The 20,302-nt window shown below is 41.6% G+C and overlaps 1 protein-coding gene across 2 annotated transcripts in view; it reads right to left on the bottom strand.

Annotated features, from left to right (window-relative positions):
- Window positions 1–930: 930 nt before the first annotated feature.
- LOC110510244 (relaxin receptor 2) overlaps window positions 931–20,302 on the bottom strand; it is a 184,512-nt gene continuing 165,140 nt past the window's right edge. Inside the window, exons 20-22 of one of the 2 annotated variants that reach the window (XM_036967526.1) lie at window positions 17,121–17,252; window positions 15,572–15,669; window positions 931–1,210 (exon numbers count right to left, since the gene is read on the bottom strand). In XM_036967526.1, the coding sequence (XP_036823421.1) occupies window positions 1,061–1,210; window positions 15,572–15,669; window positions 17,121–17,252 (380 nt within the window). In that variant the 3' untranslated portion in view covers window positions 931–1,060. Of the gene's footprint in view, window positions 1,211–15,571; window positions 15,670–17,120; window positions 17,253–17,280; window positions 17,601–20,302 lie in introns of those variants that run through there. The other variant, XM_036967527.1, reaches the window with a different exon arrangement.

The following is a 20,302-nucleotide window of genomic DNA, read 5'->3' as shown; positions in this document are numbered from 1 at the left end:
CACTTCCTGAATTGACTACCTTCAATTCGAATTGGCTCCAACCCTGCGACATAGTAAGTACTGTAGTGGATGAGGTGGGTGAGGTGAATTTCTCCCATACTGTACAGTGAAGAGCTTGGAGCTTTGAGCACAAATCCATATTGTCCCTAAAAAGCAATCAATTTGCAGCAGTAATAATCTGAAACAGCCCTCTCCAGGGCAGCCCTGGTCTTAATGGTATTAAATGAATGGTTCATTAAGCAGTAGTCCTCTAGTCCTCTGGCTGGAGCTGCAGGGAGGTGTGGAGAGAGGAGCAATAGATCGGTCAAATATCCCCTCTCCTTCCCCAGGTGGAGAGATGCCTTCATATCTCAGTCAGTGGGATTCAGGGGGTGGTAAAATATCTCCTCTCCTTCCCCAGGTGGAGAGATGCCTTCATATCTCAGTCAGTGGATTCAGGGGGTGGTAAAATATCTCCTCTCCTTCCCCAGGTGGAGAGATGCCTTCATATCTCAGTCAGTGGGATTCAGGGGGTGGTAAAATATCTCCTCTCCTTCCCCAGGTGGAGAGATGCCTTCATATCTCAGTCAGTGGGATTCAGGGGGTGGTAAAATATATCCTCTCCTTCCCCAGGTGGAGAGATGCCTTCATATCTCAGTCAGTGGGATTCAGAGGGTGGTAAAATATCTCCTCTCCTTCTCCAGTTGGAGAGATGCCTTCATATCTCAGTCAGTGGGATTCAGGGGGTGGTAAAATATCTCCTCTCCTTCCCCAGGTGGAGAGATGCCTTCATATCTCAGTCAGTGGGATTCAGGGGGTGGTAAAATATATCCTCTCCTTCCCCAGGTGGAGAGATGCCTTCATATCTCAGTCAGTGGGATTCAGGGGGTGGTAAAATATATCCTCTCCTTCCCCAGTTGGAGAGATGCCTTCATATCTCAGTCAGTGGATTCAGGGGGTGGGTAAATGAATAATGTTCTTCCTCTTTACTCCACTCTCCCCCTTTCTACCCACAGTCAGGATCCAATTAAATTCTGGGCAGATATGAAGGGGGGTGGTAGTATGTCTTTCCCTCCTTCCCTCACCCATAGCGAGGGTCCATATCAGTAGGTAGACTGGGGGGTGATAGGATGTATTCCGTGAGGCCTCCATGTATGATAGAGGAGGTCAGGCTCTTCCTGTTCTTCTTCAAGGTCGACCGCCTCTGCCAGCGACACAGCAGCACCTCCACCTGTTATTGTTAAACCGATGACAGAAGAAAAAAATCAATCATTTCATATAAATTCTCAGGTCGTTATTGTAAAAGAGAACGTGTTCTCAATGACTTAACTGGTTGCAGTTCTTTTCTGTGGTTAAACGTACTGTCTGTATAATTTGCATCTCAGTAGTAATAATCATGTTATGGGTTAGGGCTGATAGGTTGTACATTACTGTTTAACATCTTTACTTTTTTTTTAGATAAAATTCTATACTCCTAGTATGAATAGATGGTTTTTATATAGCCTTAGAGATTGAAAGAAGTGTTAGGTTTTAAGCTCTTTGTGTATGAGAAGTGTAATTATGTAGTGGGACTGCAGCAGATTGTAACACTGCGTACTCCCTATAACTCAAGGCCTCTTCTGACTGATGAGAAGACCTGCGATATGCTCGGAGAAGCACTGAGAAATACTGGGTGATGGAAAAGTACTGAAACACATCTTAGTGGAAAGGAGGGGGTGAGAGCTCAAGGTATAAGGCGGCAGGTAGCCCTGACCTCAGTTATCTATGTTTTATGTATTATTTTGGTCAGGTCAGGGTGTGACGAGGGTGGGTATGTGTGTTTTTGTCCTGTCTAGGGTTTTTGTAATTCTATGTTTTTTTTTTGTATGTCTAGGTATATGTAGGTCTATGGTGGCCTGCATTGGTTCCCAATCAGAGGCAGCTGTTTATCGTTGTCTCTGATTGGGGATCCTATTTAGGTTGCCATTTGGGTTTTGTGGGTTATTGTGTAGTTGTCTGTATAGCGTCACGGTCGTTTTTGTTAGTTTGTTGAGTGTTCTTCGTTTAAGTTAAATAAAAATGTATTCTTATCCCGCTGCGCCTTGGTCTCCTCGTTACGACGAACGCGACAAGTGGATAGAGCGTTGGGCCAGTAACCGAAAGGTCGAGCTAAAAATCTGTCGTTCTGCCCCTGAACAACCCACTGTTTCCCAGTAGGCCGTCATTGTAAATAAGAATAAGTTCTTAACTGACTTGCCTAGTTAAATACAGGTTAAATTACAATTATAATAATATAAATGGACACTGTCCTGAATGTATGTTCTCCGCTGAAGCATTCAGTCAGTCTCGGGTGTAATAAATCTAGTTTGAGCTTTTTTGGTGTCCGCCTCGAGTTTGTACCAGAAATCTAGAACCTAACAGTACTTATAGCAAAATTATAAAATGCTCAAATACATTTGCAGATTGTCTGATCATGTTCTTGTTTTGTACCTAGATTTCATATCTTAAGAACTTTAAATACAATTGTCATCAATGAATTTAAAAAAAAATCACTTTGAAGTGTTTCGTTAACGAAATATCAAAACATTGTTTTTTAACAGTAGAGGAAAAAGTTGCAATATGTTCCCTGCTTCCAGCAATCAGGAAATACTACTGCACATGGACCTGAGTCAGGAGTACACCAGGTAGAATATAGGGAAAGATCTAGGCAATTTCTATGATTCTTTACAACATCGGGGACATGCAGAGAAATGAAGTTGAGTTCCTTTTAAGTACTTCTAAGACAAGTTGTCATCTCCAACATTGTGACCTTCCGTTACAGAGCTTTGCTTTGATGGGGATTACGTCCTATACATTCAGTTGGGTTCCTCTACTGTATTCACTATTCCTTATTTCTATTGGAGATTGTGTTTGTGCTTGCCAATGGGAAATCTACAAACGTACAGAGCAGACCAGCCTATGTATTGCAGTGGAGGCTGAAGGGTTTCATAGTGAAACATTAAAGTGATCATTTTTAGATAAAACTATACTATATAATATATTAAAGTCACCAAATAATTGATTAAAACATACTGTTTTGCAATGGTCTATAGTAGCCTCAACAGCACTCTGTAGGGTAGCACCATGGTGTAGCCAGAGGACAGCTGGTTTCCAATTTAAAAATCCACCAGCCACTCAGATTTCTTACCAGCCAAAACATATATTTTTAAAATCTAAAATGACACTAAACAAAAACGGATGAGCATGATTTGTAATGTTTCTAAAACAACACATGTATTACTAGTGAGAAGTCATGTGGTATATTGTTTAATAAAAACATTTGTGACCTGAGTCTCAACCAAAATATCACAGATGAAACAAGAATTTTCTCCTGCCCCTTTAAGGGCGGGAGGTTACCGTGGTAATGCAACTTGAGTCATGTTTCTGCCTGTAGGGTTGAGTCTGACCAGTGGAAGCGTTGTCTTCTCTTCTCTAGCAGTTGAAACTCAAAAAATAGAAAAAACAAGCTAGCTTGTGAGCAAAACAATGTAAATAGCTAAGAAACTGAAGGACAAAGTCTCAGTAGACTTTTGTTTCAAGTAAATTAGACCAACTTTTATCAATGTTTGCAGTGAATCTTTCACTCAGCTCTTATGTTCGCACAGCCCCCAGCCAGGCAGTGTTACAGAAATACTTTGAAAACAGTTACTGCGGTATTTATTGGACTATAAATGTGATCATACTTATTCATAAATGCGAGTGAAATGCTCACACGGTGGAGCCCTGACCACCCGCCAACATGTCTGGTGAAATAAACATCTTATGCCAAAATCTACGCTCATTTGGCAGATGGCGGATGTTCATTTTTGGCCCTGGTTCTCACCCCCGTCCATTGACTTACACAGTTATTATGACCACTTCAGAGCTCTTGCTCTTCATTCAAAGACTTTAGTCGTGGACACTCGTACTGACAGTTGTGGCTGCTTTGCATGATGTATTGCTGTCTCTACCTTCTTGCCCTTTGTGCTGTTGTCTGTGCCCAATAATGTTTGTACCATGTTTTGTGCTGCTACCATGTCGTGCTGCTGCCATGTTGTGTTGCTACCATGCTGTGTTGTCATGTGTTGCTGCCTTGCAATGTTGTTGTCTTATAGGTCTCTCTTTATGTAGTGTTGTCTCTCTTGTCGGGATGTGTGTTTTGCCCCCCTGCAGGAGGCCTTTTGCCTTTTGGTAGGCCGTCATTGTAAATAAGAATTTGTTCTTAACTGACTTGCCTAGTAAAATAAAGGTTAAATAAAACAACTGACATGTTGTCCACCCAATCAAATGATCAGAGAATGAATCTAGAACTGAAAGCATAAGCTACAGCTTAGCTAGCACTGCGCATAAAATGTGGTGAGTAGTTGACTCAAAGAGAGAGACAGACAATTCAATTCAGTTCTTACAAAATGAGAGGCGAGAGAGAAAGAAAACAGAACAAAATGCGGGATAAACATGAATTTGTCCAATAAAACTCTAATTTGCAACTGCTGGACTAATGATTACACCCTAGATCAGCTAGATGCAGGCAAGAGAGTGCAAGGTGGTATTGAATGTGTCACTGTCTGTCACCTTGATAACTCCACATTCTCTCAACCTGTGCACCTACACTACCGTTCAAAAGTTTGGGGTCACTTAGAAATGTCCTCGTTTTTGAAAGAAAAGCACATTTTGTTGTCCATTAAAATAACATCAAATTGATCAGAAATACAGTGTAGACAGTGTTAATGTTGTAAATGACTATTGTAGCTGGAAACGGCTGATTTGATTATGGAATAGAATATCTACATAGGCGTACAGAGGCCCATTATCAGCAACCATCATAGACTGGCCAAGAAAAAGAAAAGATTAAGATGGGCAAAAGAACACAGACTAGGATATAGAGATATGGCTTTTTCTTTGCAACTCTGCCTAGAAGGCCAGCATCCCGGGGTCGCCTCTTCACTGTCGACGTTGAGACTGGTGTTTTGCGGGTACTATTTAATGAAGCTGCCAGTTGAGGACTTGTGAGGCATCTGTTTCTCAAACTAGACACTCTAATGTACTTGTCCTCTTGCTCAGTTGTGAACCAGGCCCTCCTACTCCTCTCTCTATTCTGGTTAGAGACCGTTTGGGAAGGAAGTAGTACACAGCGTTGTACGAGATCTTCAGTTTCTTGGCAATTTATCGCATGGAATAGCCTTCATTTCTCAGAACAAGAATAGACTGACAAGTTTCAGAAGAAAGTTCTTTGTTTCTGGCCATTTTGAGCCTGTAATCGAACCCTCAAATGCTGATGCTCCAGATACTCAACTAGTCTAAAGAAGGCCAGTTTTATTGCTTCTTTAATCAGGACAACAGTTTTCAGCTGTGCTAACATAATTGCAAAGGGTTTTCTAATGATCAATTAGCCTTTTAAAATGTTTGTAGATGTTGAGTGTGAGGTTATTTTCCTGACACCACACTCCGAGGGCCCTCACCTCCTCCCTGTAGAATGTCTTGTCGTTGTTGGTAATCAAGCCTACCACTGTAGTGTCGTCTGCAAACTTGATGATTGAGTTGGAGGCGTGCATGGCCACACAGTCATGGGTGAACAGGGAGTACATGAGATAGCTGAGAACACACACTTGTGGGGCCCCAGTGTTGAGGATCAGCGGGGTGGGATGTTGTTTCCTACCCTCACCACCTGGGGGCGGCCCGTCAAAGTCCAGGACCCAGTTGCACAGGGCGGGGTCGAGACCCAGGGTTTCGAGCTTAATGACGAGTTTGGAGGGCACTATGGTGTTAAATGCTGAGCTGTGATCGATGAACATAGGTATTCCTCTTGTCCAGATGGGTTAGGTCAGTGTGCAGTGTGATGGCGATTGCGTCGTCTGTGGACCTATTGGGGCGGTAAGCAAATTGGAGTGGGTCTAGGGTGTCAGGTAGGGTGGAGGTGATATGATCCTTGACTAGTCTCTCAAAGCACTTCATGATGAAGGAAGTGAGTGCATCGAGCGATAGTTGTTTAGCTCAGTAACCTTAGCTTTCTTAGGAACAGGAACAATGGTAACCCTCTTGAAGCATGTGGGAACAGCAGACTGGGATAAGGAGTGATTGAATATGTCCGTAAACACACCAGCCAGCTGGTCTGCGCATGCTCTGAGGGCACGGCTAGGGATGCCGTCTGGGCCTGCAGCCCTGCGAGGGTTAACACGTTTAAATGTTTTACTCACCTCGGCTGCAGTGAAGGAGAGCCCACAGGTTTTGGTAGCGGGCTGTGTCTGTGGCACTGTATTGTCCTCAAAGGGAGCAAAGAAGTTGTTTAATTTGTCTGGGAGCAAGACGTCGGTGTCCACGACGGGGCTGGTTTTCTTTTTGTAATCCGTGATTGACTGTGGACCCTGCCACATACGTCTCATGTCTGAGCCATTGAATTGCGACTCCACCTTGTCCCTATACTGACGCTTAGCTTGTTTGATTGCCTTAGAGGGAATAGCTACACTGTTTGTATTCGGTCATGTTTCCGGTCGCCTTGCCATGATTAAAGGCAGTGGTTCACACTTTCAGTTTTGCGCGAATGCTGCCATCAATCCACGGTTTCTGGTTGGGGAAGGTTTTAATAGTCACCGTGGGTACAACAACACCGATGCACTTGCTAATAAACTTGCTCACCGAATCAGCGTACACAATGTTGTTGTCTGAGGCTATCCGGAACATATCCCAGTCCACATGATGGAAGCAATCTTGAAGCGTGGAATCAGATTGGTCGGACCAGCGTTGAACAGACCACGGGCGTTTCCTGTTTTAGTTTCTGTCTATAGGCGGGGAGCAACAAAATGTAGTCGTGGTCAGATTTGCCGAAAGGAGGGTGAGGGTAGGCTTGGTATGCGTCGCGGAAGTTAATCTTAAGCTTACCCCCTCCTTTTTCGAACATTCTGTTAAAAATCGTGCAACATTTCAGCGTCCTGCTACTCATGCCAGGAATATAGTATATGCATATGATTAGTATGTGTGGATAGAAAACACTCTGAAGTTTCTAAAACTGGTTAAATCACGGCTGTGACTATAACAGAGCGTGTGTTTCATCGAAAAGCGCAAGAAAAACTGGTCACTGAAAGCTGAAAATAATATCCATGCGCCACTTGCATGTATTGTTTAAAGGACACCAAATTAAATAAGGCAGAGATTGCAATTCCTACAGCTTCCACACGATGTCGCCAGTGTCGTCATTTTCCTGAGAGTTATTTCTTGGTCGAACAAAGGAAAGAGATTCCATTTCTTCCGGTCTCCGACAGGATGTTTTGGAGGAGAGATTTTCGACCATGATTTCAAGACGTGGAGCTATTGAATACACATCGCCCCGTGATCATTTTGATAGATTATAAACGTTTACTAATACCTAAAGTTGGATTACAAAAGTATTTAGAAGTGTTTTGTGAAAGTTTATCGTCAACTTTTTTAATTTTAAAAAATGACGCAGCGTTTTGAAACAATGTTTTTTTCTGAATTACACAGTTTCCATAGATGGCTATTTTGGGTATATATGGACCGATTTAATCGAAAAAAAATACCCAATAGTGATGTTTATGGGGCATATAGGAGTGCCAAGAAAGAAGCTCGTCAAAGGTAATGAATGTTTTATATTTTATTTCTGCTATTTGTGTAGCGCCGGCTACGCTAATTATTTTGTTTACGTCGCCTTCAGGCATTTTGGGGTGTTGCATGCTATCAGATTCTCATGCTTTCGCTGAAAAGCATTTTAAAAATCTGACTTGTTGGCTAGATTCACAACGAGTGTAGCTTTAATTCAATACCCTGTATGTGTGTTTTAATGAACGTTTGAGTTTTAACGAGTACATTTAGCATTTAGCGTAGCGCATTTGCATTTCCAGGTGCCTAGTTGAGACATCTGCGTCTCAGATAGGAGCAACTGGTTTTAAAGTAGCAATGATCCAGAATGCTGCCAGCCCAGGTCACACATTCGATACGCTGATAAAATTTAGGGAGCCTTGTTTTCAGATTAGCTTTCTTACAATCCCCAGTTACAATAAATGCAGCCTCAGGATATATGGTTTTCAGTTTACATAGAGTCCAAAGTTCTTTCAGGGCCGTCGCGGTGTCTGCTTGTGGGGGGATATACTGTACACGGCTATGATTATAATCGAAGAGAATTCTTTTAGTAGATAATGCGGTCAGCATTTGATTGTAAGGAATTCTAGGTCAGGTGAACAAAAGAACTTGAGTTCCTGTATGTTGTTATGATTACACCATGACTTGTTAATCATAAGGCATACACCCCCGCCCTTCTTACCAGAGAGGTGTTTGTTTCAGTCAGCGCGATGTGTGACGAAACCGGGTGGCTGTACAGACTCTGATAACGTATCCCGAGTGAGCCATGTTTCCGTGAAACAGAGAAGGTTACAATCTCTGATGTCTCTCTGGAAGGCAACCCTTGCTCGAATTTCATCTACCTTATCAAGAGACTGGACATTGGCGAGTAGTATACTCTGGATCAGTGAGTAATGTGCCTGTCTACGGAGCTTGACCAGAAGACCGCTCTGTCTGCCCCATCTGCGGCACTGTTGTTTTGGGTCGCCTACAGGGATCCGATCCATTGTCCTGGATGGTGGTCCAAACAGAGGATCCGCTTCGGGAAAGTCATATTCCTGGTCATAATGTTGGTAAGTTGACAATTCTATTATATTCAATAGTTCTTCCCAGCTGTATGTAATAAGACTTACATACAGTGCTGTGCTTGTTGAGTGTCCTTCCCTATAAGCGTGCTGAAATTATGTTGTCAATTTGTTTACTGTAAAATAGCATTGTATCTGGTCAAACACCATTTTTTCCAGAAGTTTACTAAGAGTTGGTAACCGGCTGATTGGTCGGCTATTTGAGCCAGTAAAGGGGGCTTTACTATTCTTGAGTAGGATAATTAATTCAGGTTCCCTCCGGGCCTGAGGGCACACGCTCTCTAGTAGGCTTAAATTGAAGATGTGGCAAATAGGAGTGGAAATAGTCTGCCATTATCCTCAGTAATTTTCCATCTAGATTGTCAGACCCCGGTGGCTTGTCATTGTTGATGGACAACAATCATTTTTTCACCTCTTCCAAACTGACTTTACGGAATTCAAAACCACAATTCTTGTCTTTCATAATTTGTTCCGATATACTTGGATGTGTAGTGTCAGCATTTGTTGATGGCATGTCATCCCTAAGTTTGCTTATCTTGTCAATGAAAAACACATTAAAGTAGTTCGCGATATCAGTGGGCTTGGTGATGAATGAGCCATCTGATTCAATGAATGAAGGAGCCGAGTTAGCTTTTTTTCCCAAAATGTAATTTAAGGTGCCCCAAAGCTTTCTACTATCATTCTTTATTCTTTTATAAGTTATCTTTGTTTCATAAATGTTATAAATTCTTTTTTATTTAGGTTGGTCACCTGATTTCTTAATTTGCAGTAAGTTTGCCAAATCACCTGGGCTGACAGACTTAATTGCCATACCTTTTGCCTCTCAACCATACAATTTTTAAATTACTCATCAATCCAAGGGGATATAACCGTTTTTACAGTAATTTTCTTAATGGGCGCAGTCTTATTAGTAACTAAAATAAGTAGTTTCATAAATGCGTCAAGAGCAGCGTCTGGTTGATCCTCATTACACACCCCAGACCATCAAATATTCTTTACATCGTCAACATATGAATAAGTACAAAACTTATTGTATGACCTCTTATACACGATATTAGGCCCACCCTTTGGAACTTTGGTTTTCCTAGATATGGCTATTATATTGTGATCACTACATTCTATGGATTTAGATACTGCTTAAAAGCAAATATCTGCAGCATTAGTAAAGATGTGATCAATACAAGTTGATTATTTAATGCCTGTGTTGTTTGTAACTACCCTGGTAGGTTGACTGACAACCTGATCCAGGTTGCAGACACTGGTTACAGTTTGAAGTTTTTTCCTGAGTGGGCAGCTTGATGAAAGCCAGTCAATATTTAAATCACCCAGAAAATATACTTCTCTGTTGATATCACATATATTATCAAGCATTTCACACATATTATCCAGATACTGACGGTTAGCACATGGTGGTCTATAGCAGCTTCCCACAGGAATGGGCTTTAGTTGAGGCAGATGAACCTGTAGCCATATTACTTGAACAGTATTTAACATTAGATCGTTAACAATGTCTACACTGTATTTCTGATCAATTTTATGTTATTTTAATGGACAGAAAAGTAGATTCTTTCAAGAACAAGGACATTTCTAAGTGACCCCAAACCTCTGAAGGTAGTGTACATTGTAAACTGAATTGAATTGTGATGATAACAGTGAATGAATTTTGCACACAATGTACTTCGTTTTCCATTTTCTTTTTAATCAGGACTAATACTTGATTTGATTGTGTATGAAATTGTAATTGTTAATTACCCATAATTCTGCACCTTTCTATAGCTGCATCATCATGATGTAATGACTGCAAAGAAAATCAGTTGATCGACTGGGACTTTTAAAAGACAGGTTAACTTTCTGTTTTGTCCACTGAAGACTGAAGTGTTTGTGCCAGTCTTTTTTCAGTAAGTGGTGTTCTTCTGATTCATGTGATGGCAATTTTGACTTATCATTTCGTATAGATTAATGTATTTATGTTTTGAGAAGGCATCTCCATTTTGAAAATGTATTTTAATGTTTTGCATTAGGCCACTGAGTTAGTTCTGTGTCATGTGAACATTGCCATGAAAATAGCCAATATTGTAAAAAAAAAAATGATTAAGAAAAACTGTTGATAATGGCAAAATACAAATAGTTATAAAATATAGAGTACCAGTCAAAAGTTTGGATACACCTACTCATTCATGGCTTTGTCTTTCTTTTTTTTCCTTTTTACAATGTTCTACATTGTAGAATAATAGTGAAAACATCAGAACTATGAAATAACACATATTATGAAGTAACCAAAAAAGTGTGAAACAAATCAAAATATTTTCTATATTTGAGATTCTTCAAAGTACCCACCCTTTGTCTAGATGACAGCTTTGCCTAGATGACAGTTGGCCTTCTCTCAACCAGCTTCATGAGGAATGCTTTTCTAACAGTCTTGAAGGAGTTCCCACATTTGCAGAGCACTTGTTGGCTGCTTTTCCTTCACTCTGCGGTTCAAGACATCCCAAACCATCTCGATTGGGTTGAGGTTGGGTGATTGTGGAGGCCAGGTCATCTGATGGAAAACTCTATCACTCTCCTTCTTGGTCAAATTGCCCTTACACAGCCTGGAGGTGTGTTTTGGGTCAATGTCCTGTTGAAAAAGTCCCACTAAGCGCAAACCAGATGGGCGGGCGTATCGCTGCAGAATGCTGTGGTAGACATGCTGGTTAAGTGTGCCTTGAATTCTAAAAAAATCACAGACAGTGTCACCAGAAATGAACTTATGAACTAATGAACTTATCCTCTGCAGCAGAGGTAACTTGGTCTTCCTTTCCTGTGGAGGTCCTCATGAGAGCCAGTTATCATAGCGCTTGATGGTTTTTGTGACTGCACTTGAAGAAACTTTCAAAGAACTTGACATTTTCCGGATTGACTGACCGTCATGTCTGAAAATAATGGACTGTCATTTCTCTTTGCTTATTTGAGCTGTTCCTGACATAATATTGACTTGGTCTTTTACCAAATAGGGCTGTATACCACCCCTACCTTGTCACAACACAACTGATTGTCTCAAATGCATTTAGAAGGAAAAAAAATCCACAAATGAACTTTTAACAAGGCACACCTGTTAATTGAAATGCATTCCAGGTGACAAACTCATGAGGCTGGTTGAGAGAAAGCCAAGAGTGTGCAAAACTGTCATCAAAGCAAAGGGTGGCTACTTTGAAGAATCTAAAAGATAAAATATATTTAGATATGTTTAACACTTTTTAGGTTACTTCATGGAGACAGATTCATCATAGCGCTTGATGGTTTTTGCGACTCCACTTGAAAAAACTTTCAAAGTTCTTGAAATGTTCCTTATTGACTGACCTTCATGTCTTAAAGTAATGATGGACTGTCGTTTCTCTTGCTTACATGAGCTGTTCTTGCCATAATATGGACTTGGTCTTTTACCAAGTAGGGCTATCTCCTGTATACCACCCCTACCTTGTCACAACACAACTGATTGGCTTAAACGCATTAAGGAAATAAATTCCACAAATTATATTTTAACAAGGCACACCTGTTAATTGAAATGCATTCCAGATGACTACCCCGTGAAGCTGGTTGAGAGAATGCTAAGAAAAACCCTGGAAAGAGTAGGTGCGACCAAACTTTTGATTGGTACTGTATACAAATATACAGTATATACAGTGTACGGTGCAGTCGGGAAAATATTCAGACCCCCCTTGACTTTTTCCACATTTTGTTATGTTACAGTCTTACTCTAAAATGTATTAAATAAAAAATGTTCCTCATCAATCTACACAAAATCACCCCATAATGACAAAGCAAAAACAGGTTTCTAGAAATGTTTGCAAATATATACAAAAAATAAAGACAGAAATACCTGATTTACATAAGTATTCAGACCCTTAGCTATGAGATTTGAAATTGAGCTTAGGTGCATCCTGTTTCCATTGGTCATCCATGTTTCTACAACTTGATCAGAGTCCACCTGTGGTAAACTCAATTGATTGAACATGATTTGGAAAGGCACACACCTGTCCATATTAAGTCCCACAGTTGACAGTGCATGTCAGAGCAAAAACCAAGCCATGAGGTCGAAGGAATTGTCTGTAGAGCTCCGAGACAGGATTGTGTCGAGGCACAGATCTGTGGAAGGGTACCAAAACATTTATGCAGCATTGAAGGTCCCCAAGAACACAGTGGCCTAAATCTTTCTTAAATGGAAGAAGTTTGGAAGCACCTAGACTCTTCCTAGAGCTCCAGAGTTCCTTTGTGGAGATGGGAGAACATTCCAGAAGGACAACCATCTCTGCAGAAATCAGGCCTTTATGGTAGAGTCACTCCTCAGTAAAAGGCACAACCCCACTTAGAGTTTCCCAAAAGGCATCTAAAGACTCTCAGACCATGAGAAGCAAGATTCTCTGGTCTGATGAAACCAAGATTGAACTTGGCTTGAATGCCAAGCGTCACATCTGGATGAAACCTGGCACCATCCCTACGGTGACACATGGTGGTGGCATCATGCTGTGAGGATGTTTTTCAGCGGCAGTGACTGGGAGACTAATCAGGATCAAGGGACAAATGAACAGAGCAAAGTATAGTGAGATCCTTGATGACAACATGCTCCAGTGCACTCAGGACCTCAGACTGGGGCAAAGGTTTTTCTTCCAGTAGGACAACGACCATAAGCACACAGCCAAGACAACGCAGGCGTGGCTTCGGGACAAGTCTCTGAATGTCCTTGGGGGGCCCATCCAGAGCCAGGACTTGAACCAGATTGAACATCTCTGGAGCGACTCTCCCCATTCAGCCTGACAGAGCTTGAGTATCTGCAGAGAAGAACGAGAGAAACTCCCCAAATACAGCTGTGCCAAGCTTGTAGCGTCATACCAGACAAGGCTCTAGGCTGTAATCGCTGCCAAAGGTGCTTCAACAAAGTACTGAGTAAAAGGTCTGAATACTTATGTAAATGTGATATTTCCGTTTTTTTCAATTTCTAAAAACCTGTTTTTGCTTAGTCATTATGGGGTATTGCGTGTAGAGCAGTGGTTCCCAAACTTTTTATAGTCCCGTTCCCCTTCCACCATTCCGCCTCCAGCTGCGTACCACCTCTAGCACCATGGTCAGTGCACTCTCAAATGTTGTTTTTTTGCCATCATTGTAAGCCTGCCACACACACACACACACACACACACACACACACACACACACACACTCACACACACTCACACACACTCACACACACACACACACACTATACGATGCATTTATTAAACGTAAGAATGAGTGTGAGTTTGTCACAACCCGGCTCGTGGGAAGTGACAAAGAGCTCTTATAGGACCAGGGCACAAATAATAATATAATAATAATAATTAATTTTGCTCTTTATTTAGCCATCTTACATATGAAACCTTATTTGTTCATCAAAAATAGTGAATAACTCACCACAGGTTAATGAGAAGGGTGTGCTTGAAAGGGTGCACATAACTCTGCAATGTTGGGTTGTATTGGAGAGAGTCTCCGTCTTAAATAATTTTCCACACACAGTCTGTGCCTGTATTTAGTTTTCATGCTAGTGAGGCCGGGGAATCCACTCTCACATAGGTACCTGGTTGCAAAGGGCATCAGTGTCTTAATAGCGCGATTTGCCAAGGCAGGATACTCTGAGCGCAGCTCTATCCAGAAATCTGGCAGTGGCTTCTGATTATTCAATTCAATTTTTACAGAACTGCTTGTTGCAATTTCAATGAGGCTCTATTGTTCAGATATACAGTAGGTAAGTGGACTGGAGGCAGGGCATGAAAGGGATAACGAATCCAGTTTGTGTTGTCCGTTTCGGGAAAGTGCCTGCGTAATTGCGCGCTGGGTGCTTCGCTATATCACGTTTGACATTGTCTGTAAGCTTGAGTTCATTTGCACAACAAAAAAATCATACAATGATGGAAAGACCTGTGTGTTGTCCCAGAAAAGAGCTCCAACTTCTTAATCATAGTCTCAATTTTGTCCCGCACATTGAATATAGTTGCGGAGAGTCCCTGTAATCCTAGATTCAGATCATTCAGGTGAGAAAAAACAACACCCAGGTAGGCCAGTCGTGTGAGAAACTCGTCATCATGCAAAGCAGTAAGACAAGTGAAAAGTATGGTCAGTAAAGAACTTTAAGCTTGTCTCTCAATTTTTTTTAAACGTATCAATACTTGGCACTTCTGTATGTTGTAAAAACGTTACATGGCCATATCATTGCATAATGCAGAAAATACAAAGTTAACCATTTTCACTGTAGTGTCCAAAATGTCTTTCAAGTGGTCAGGCATTCGCTTGGCAGCAAGAGCCTCTCGGTGGACGCTGCAGTGTACCCAAGTGGCATCGGGAGCAACTGCTTGCGCGCGCGTTACCACTCCACTATGTCTCCCTGTATGGCTTTTGGCTTTTGCGCCATCAGTACAGATACATCTCGACCACCAAGTCCATTTGATGACACAAAGCTGTCCAGTACTTTAAAAATATCCCCTCATGTTGTCCTGGTTTCCAGTGGTTTGCAGAAGAGGATGTCTTCCTTGATTGACCCCCCATAAACGTAACGGACAAATACCAGGAAATGTGCCAGGCCCTGTTGACTCATCCAGCTGTAACGCATATAATTCACTGGCTTGTATGCGAAGCAGTAATTGTTTCAAAACATCTCCTGCCATGCCACTGTATGTATAAATATATATAAATATATATATTTAAAAAATATATATATTTACCAGTGGTAGAAGGTAAATTGAAAGAAAACACTGGCGGTACATCCCAAATGACCTCCTATTCCTTTTTAGTGCACTACTTTGACCAAAGACCCATGGGACTTGATCAAAAGTAGTGCACTATACAGGAAATAGGGTGCCTAAAGCCCCATGGGTCCTGATCAAAAGTAGTGCACTATACAGGAAATAGGGTGCCATTTGGGATGCATCCACTACCTGTTCTCTGAAGAAGCTGGTAGTCAGGGTGTAGAGGATAGGGTTCAGGGCACTGTTGATGGGTAATATAAAGATCACCACCCAGGATGAGATGGTACCTGGAGGGGGAGAGAGAGAGGGAGTTAGAGGTGTGTGTGTGTGTGCCCTTGTGTATTAACTGCAGTGTTGGGGATTAGTGAACTTCATGTAGGTCAACTAGTAATTTAACTTCGTTTTGCGTTAGCTTGGTGGTAGTTGAACTCAATTCAAATCTAGGTAGTGTTTCCACTAGTTAATTGCAACTTTTTTTTTTACCATGTAGCGGTGTAGCTAACTACTGGAACTACACACTACTGTTTTACCATGTAGCGTTGTAGCTAACTACTGGAACTACACACTACTGTTTTACCATGTAGCGGTGTAGCTAACTACTGGAACTACACACTATTGTGTATCCCAAAGGGGCCCTGGTGCGGGTCTTCTCAGAAACACCTCTGTAACGTCTGAATGGTTTGCGCTACAAACTATTATGACCCGTTTATGACGCTCACACGCCACACAAGAGTCGTTTGAAGGTAAGGAATTATTTTACATAGAAGATCATAGGAAATTCCAGGACATACTATATCATTAATAATAATTAATAAACTCACATAGTCGCTGTCACAAACTCCAACCTCCACACAGTTTTCACTGACTAGTTGGATATTAATTTCCTACTGAGCAAACATTTTATGTACTTACAGCATTCTTTAAATACATATTTGTTTTTACATTTGATTGACATTGGTCAATAAAGCTCATAAATGCAACTGATTATTTCAATTTGTTTTGTGTTCTACTTGTTGTCCTGAAAATAAAATTGTGAGGCAGATTTTTACTGGGGTCATCAAGCCTGATGCTAATAGGCTTTTAACATATGACCCCAAAGTGATCGGTTGGTACAATTTATAGTCTATGACATTTCAGATTTACATACGATCATTTTTCACTAATTCGTTTGAATGTAGTGAACTACTTTTTCAAAGGAACTTTAGTTAAGTAGACCTTATTTTCATAGGGGTAGTTTTAGTGTAGCATAACTTCTGTGTAAATTAATTGATAGCTTGGTAAACTACATTTTCAGAGTAGCTTCCCCAACAATGATTACCTGGTATCTCGACCTGCAACAGGGACAGTATTTACCTGGTATCTCGACCTGCAACAGGGACAGTATTTACCTGATATCTCGACCTGCAACAGGGACAGTATTTACCTGGTATCTCGACCTGCAACAGGGACAGTATTTACCTGGTATCTCGACCTGCAGCAGGGACAGTATTTACCTGGTATCTCGACCTACAACAGGGACAGTATTTACCTGGTATCTCGACCTGCAGCTGGGACAGTATTTACCTGGTATCTCGACCTGCAGCTGGGACAGTATTTACCTGGTATCTCGACCTGCAACAGGGACAGTATTTACCTGGTATCTCGACCTACAGCAGGGACAGTATTTACCTGGTATCTCGACCTTCAACAGGGACAGTATTTACCTGGTATCTCGACCTACAGCTGGGACAGTATTTACCTGGTATCTCGACCTGCAGCAGGGACAGTATCTTGACCAGGAAGATGGGGATCCAGCAGAGGGCGTCAGAGAAGACGATGAAGAAGAACCTGTTAGCTACAGCCACATCTCTGTGTAGCCTGCTCCTCAGGTCTGTAACAGAACAACATGTTAGCTACAGCAACGTCTCTGTGTAGCCTGCTCCTCAGGTCTGTAACAGAACAGCCTGTTAGCTACAGTTAGGTCTCTGTGTAGCCTGATCTTCAGGTCTGTAACAGAACAGCCTGTTAGCTATAGCAACGTCTCTGTGTAGCATGCTCTTCAGGTCTGTAACGGAACAGTCTGTTAGCTATAGCAATGTCTCTGTGTAGCCTGCTCTTCAGGTCTGTAACAGAACAGCCTGTTAGCCACAGCTAGGTCTCTGTGTAGCCTGCTCCTCAGGTCTGTAACAGAACAGCCTGTTAGCTACAGTCAGGTCTCTGTGTAGCCTGCTCCTCAGGTCTGTAACAGAACAGCCTGTTAGCTACAGCAACGTCTCTGTGTAGCCTGCTCTTCAGGTCTGTAACGGAACAGCCTGTTAGCTACAGCCAGGTCTCTGTGTAGCCTGGTCCTCAGGTCTGTAGCAGAACAGCCTTTTAGCTACAGTCAGGTCTCTGTGTAGCCTGCTTTTCAACAAAGCTTCAACTACAAATAATATTAAAGTAAGAGATTGTTTACTTTTTACAAGAGGGTTCAGAGTTCACTTGTGGTCTTCCTTTACAGGGCCTGAAAGTATTCACACCCCTTGACCTATTCCACATTTTGTTGTGTTCAGCTTGAATTTAAAATATATACAATTAAGATTTTGTGTCACTTGCCTACACACAATGCCCCATAATGTCAAAGTGGAATTATGTTTTAGAAATGTTTACAAATTCCTTAAAAATGAAGAGCTGAAATGTATTGAGTCAATAAGTATTCAACCTCTTTGTTATGGCAAGCCTAAGTTCAGGAGTTAAAAACTTGCTTAATTAACAAGTCACATAATAAGTTGCATGGACTCACTCTGTGTGCAATAGAGTTTAACATGATTTTTGAATGACTTCACCAGTGAATTTAAAACACCTAGTAAACCACAAAAGCAGACATTGAATATCCCTTTGAGCACGGTGAAGTTATTAATTACACTTTGGAAGCTGAATCAATACAACCAGTCACTACAAAGATACAGGCGTCCTTTCTAACTGAGTTGCCGGAGAGGAAGGAAACCGCTAAGTGATTTTATCATGAGGCCAGTGACTTTAAATCAGTTACAGAGTTTAGTGGCTGTGACAGGAGAAAACTGAGGATGGATCAACAACATTGTAGTTATTCCACAGTATAAATCTAAATAACAGAATGCAAAGGAAGAAGCTTGTACAGAATTTAAAAAAAATCCTAAACATGCATCCTGTTTGTAATAAGGCACAAAAGTCAGACTGCTAAAAAAATTGGCTAGGAAATGTACTTTATGTCCAGAATACAAAGCATTATGTTTGGGGCAAATCCAACACAACACATCACTGAGTACCACTCTTCATACAGTATTTTCAAGCATGGTGGTGGCTGCATCATGTTATGGGTATGCTTGTCATCAGCAAGGACTTTGGAGTTTTTTAGGATTAAAATAAATGGAATAGAGCTAAGCACAGGCAAAATCCTACAGGAAAACCTGGTTCAGTCTGCTTTCCAACAGACACTGGGGGACAAATTCACCTTTCAGCAGGACAATAACCTAAAACACAAGGTTCGTTCTTACACACATTGAGTCATGTGGCCGTGGCTTGCTAGATAAGGCAGGCACACAGGCATTGAGGCATTCAGTTACTGTTTTATTGAACGTCAGAATGGGCAAAACGAGGGACCTAAGTGACTTTGAGCGTGGTATGATCTTCGGTGCCAGTTCCAGTATCTCAGAAACGGCCATCCTCCTGGGATTTTCACGCACGACAGTGTCAAGGGTTTACAGAGAATGGTGCTACAAAACAAAAAAACATCCAGTCAGCGGCAGTCCTGGGGACGAAAACTTCTAGTTGATGAGAGGTGAAAGGAGAATGGCAAGAATCGGTAAGAACAGGCAAGAACAGGCAGGCCACAAACAGGCAGATAACGGAGCAGTACAAAAGTGGTGCAGAATCTTGGTACGCTCCACTCGTTGGTCCTTGTCGCGGATGGGCTATTGCAGCAGACGACCACGCCGGGCTCCACTCCTATCAGCTAAAACAAGAAGTGGCTCCAGTAGAAAAACATCACCTGGTCCGACGAATCCTGGTTTCTGTTGCGTCATACTGATGACAGAGTCAGGATTTGGCGTAAACAGCATGAGTCAGCGGTTGGTGGCACCTTAATTGGGGAGATTCGGCATTTAGTAATGACTGGAAAGTGGAATGAAATCAAATAGATCAAACACACCGTTTCTGGGTGTTTGTTGCCATTCCATATGTTCCGTTTCGGCCATTACTATGAGTCGTTCCCCACTGAGTGTACACATTGAGTCCTCTAAATGTTGAATATCCATAGGCAAGGGAGAGAAACAATATGCAGTTTGAGGTCATGTGGCGGAGTGTGATGCGGGCGCTGGAGAAGGGGGTGTGAGCTGATGGGGTCAAGGCAGGGTGACGTCATTGATGTCTGCTTGTGTTTGTTTTGTATTTTAAAAATGTAAAAGCGTACAAAAAAATACTGTTCCTGAGTGGCCTAGTTACAGTTTAGACTTCAATCGGCTTGAAAATCTATGGCAAGACTTGGAAATGGCTGTCTAGCAATGGTCAACAACCAACTTGATTGAGCTTGAATATTTTTTTGTATAATAAAGTGCAAATATTGTACAATCCAGGTGTGCAACGCTCTTAGAGACCCAGAAAGACTCACAGCTGTAATCACTGTCAAAGGTGATTCTAACACTCTCAGGAGTGTGAATACTTATGTACATGAGATATTTCTGTATTTCATTTTTAATAAATGTGCAAAAATGTCTAAAAACACATTTTCACTTTGTCATTATGGGATATTGCGATGTCATTATGGGGTATTGTGATGTCATTATGTGGTATTGTGATGTCATTATGGGATAATGTGTGTAGATGGGTGAGAAAAACATATCCATTTTGAATTCAGGCTGTAACACAACATGTGGAACAAGTCCAGAGGTATGAATACTTTCTGAAAGCACTGTAAGTATTACT

Source organism: Oncorhynchus mykiss, chromosome Y (genome assembly GCF_013265735.2).
Source record: "Oncorhynchus mykiss isolate Arlee chromosome Y, USDA_OmykA_1.1, whole genome shotgun sequence".
NCBI classification, from domain to species: domain Eukaryota; kingdom Metazoa; phylum Chordata; class Actinopteri; order Salmoniformes; family Salmonidae; genus Oncorhynchus; species Oncorhynchus mykiss.
This window is presented reverse-complemented; position numbering and strand designations above follow the sequence as displayed.